Source organism: Etheostoma cragini, chromosome 18 (assembly GCF_013103735.1).
Source record: "Etheostoma cragini isolate CJK2018 chromosome 18, CSU_Ecrag_1.0, whole genome shotgun sequence".
Lineage (NCBI taxonomy): Eukaryota > Metazoa > Chordata > Actinopteri > Perciformes > Percidae > Etheostoma > Etheostoma cragini.
In genome coordinates, this window is record NC_048424.1 from 22,404,479 (window position 1) to 22,406,269 (window position 1,791).

The window sequence follows — 1,791 nt, forward strand, 5'->3', positions numbered from 1 at the left end:
ATCTTACATTTCACAGGATTACAGCTGCCGGCGCTGCTGTAGCAGGTAGTAGCAGTGACCACCAACAAATCTCTTATTATGGTGAGCACTTGCACATCTGACCATGTCAAGCAGTTTGAATCCATAACCCACCTCTCCGCAGAGAGCTCAGAGTCTTTGGCCTGGGAAGTGGCATCCATGGGCTCCTCGTCATCCCGCACGGGCTTGGCTGGTTTCGGGGTGCCGGCCTGAACTACAGGGCAGAGAGACCAACGTGAGAAACTAACCTAGGGTGGTGGCTTTTGAATTGTCATCACCAGATGAACAGGATAAGATCTTTTGTTTTTAGATGAAAGAAAATAGGAGTAAAAAAAAAATATTTGTAATATTTAAATATTTGTAATCATATCTTAAAAATCTGTCCGGCTCTAGTTTAAAGTATGGGTGAAAAATAAAATTTAAAAAAAGGGACAAACAACTGGCGGAAAAAGCAGCTGTCCATAAGCGAGGATGAGTGTTGACTTGTGTCTGGTGGGAGTCATCAGGAAAGTGAAAGGAGACGGCAGCGGTGTGGGAAGGAGGATCTGCTTACTCTCGGGGACATTCTGCTCCTCGCTGAAGTCATACGGGCTGTAGGGGTCGCTGCCCTGAGAGCCCAGACGTCCCCTGCAGGACACACACACACACACACACACACACACACGGACACGTTAGGGACGCTCCCCATGCAGCAAGAGCTTTTCTTCTAGTACTAGAACTAGTATTCAGATCCTTGACTTAGGTAAAAAGTATTGATCCCACACTGTAAAAATACTGTTACAAGTGAAAGTCTTGCATTGAAAATGTTAAGTATTCAAGTATCATCAAAATATGTACTGAAAGTAAAAGTATTCAATGGGGCAACAGGTTGTGTGTTCAGTGGGCTGATCATGTCAGCTGGACTTGTAGGTTTATAAACCGTTGGATAGTTTAATTTATAATAAAACATCTTATTTTATAATCTACATCCGTTTTGTATGGAAGAGGATTAGGGCCAAATGTGAAAAAATGTATTTGAGTTCAGAGTAAAAAATGTCAGAATTCTGCCACTTTAAGTCCAATTTCTTTTTTCGGAGAAGTCTTTTTTTTATATTTATAAAATCGTTCTTTAATCTCACAACTCAATGCATTTTTTCACACGTGGCCCTGATCCTCTGCCGTAGTTTTGTGTTTTAAAAATCTTAAATAGTATATTAACTGAAGATGTCATGGAGTAAAAGTAGAAGACTTCTCTCTGAAATGTAAAAGTCGAAAGTAGCATGAGTAGACAAGTAAAGTACAAGTAGCTCAAATTTGTACTTAACTACATTACGTAAGTAAATGTACCTAGGTCCATTCCCCCACTGTGTACCACTGTGTACCAGTATGTACCACTGTGTACCAGTATGTACCACTAGGTGCTTACCGCTTCTTGGAGGTTTTCTGGGACCGCTGAGTGGACTCCTCCTCTTCCTCCTCTGAAGCAGAGTCGCGCTGCTGTCTCGACCGTTTCTTCTCTTTCTCCAGAACCTGCAGAGGAAACCAGACCAGCCCCGTGTGAGCTTCATCCACATCGTTACCGCAGAGACACTTACCCAGAAACCTCGTTCCTCCTTCAGCAGGACAGACCTTTTTAAAGTAGGCGAACTGGACGAGCTCCACGGCCACCTCCGAGTCCTCCAGCTCCACGGCTTTGCTCATGCGGGCCTTGGCGTGTGCGGTGGACAGGCGGATCAGCGTCTCCAGCGTACGGGCTGTCACTGGAGAGGTCTTGGGGGGGGGGGGGGGGGGGGG

General features: G+C 44.9%; 1 protein-coding gene across 2 annotated transcripts in view; it reads right to left on the minus strand.

The window, feature by feature from the left end:
* Nucleotides 1–1,791, minus strand: part of mcm3 (minichromosome maintenance complex component 3) — a 9,629-nt gene that overhangs the window by 611 nt on the left and 7,227 nt on the right. For both annotated transcript variants that reach the window (XM_034900436.1, XM_034900437.1), the window contains exons 13-16: nucleotides 1,627–1,767; nucleotides 1,424–1,527; nucleotides 572–645; nucleotides 129–232 (exon numbers count right to left, since the gene is read on the minus strand). In XM_034900436.1, coding sequence (XP_034756327.1) covers nucleotides 129–232; nucleotides 572–645; nucleotides 1,424–1,527; nucleotides 1,627–1,767 — 423 coding nt within the window. The remainder of the gene's footprint in view (nucleotides 1–128; nucleotides 233–571; nucleotides 646–1,423; nucleotides 1,528–1,626; nucleotides 1,768–1,791) is intronic.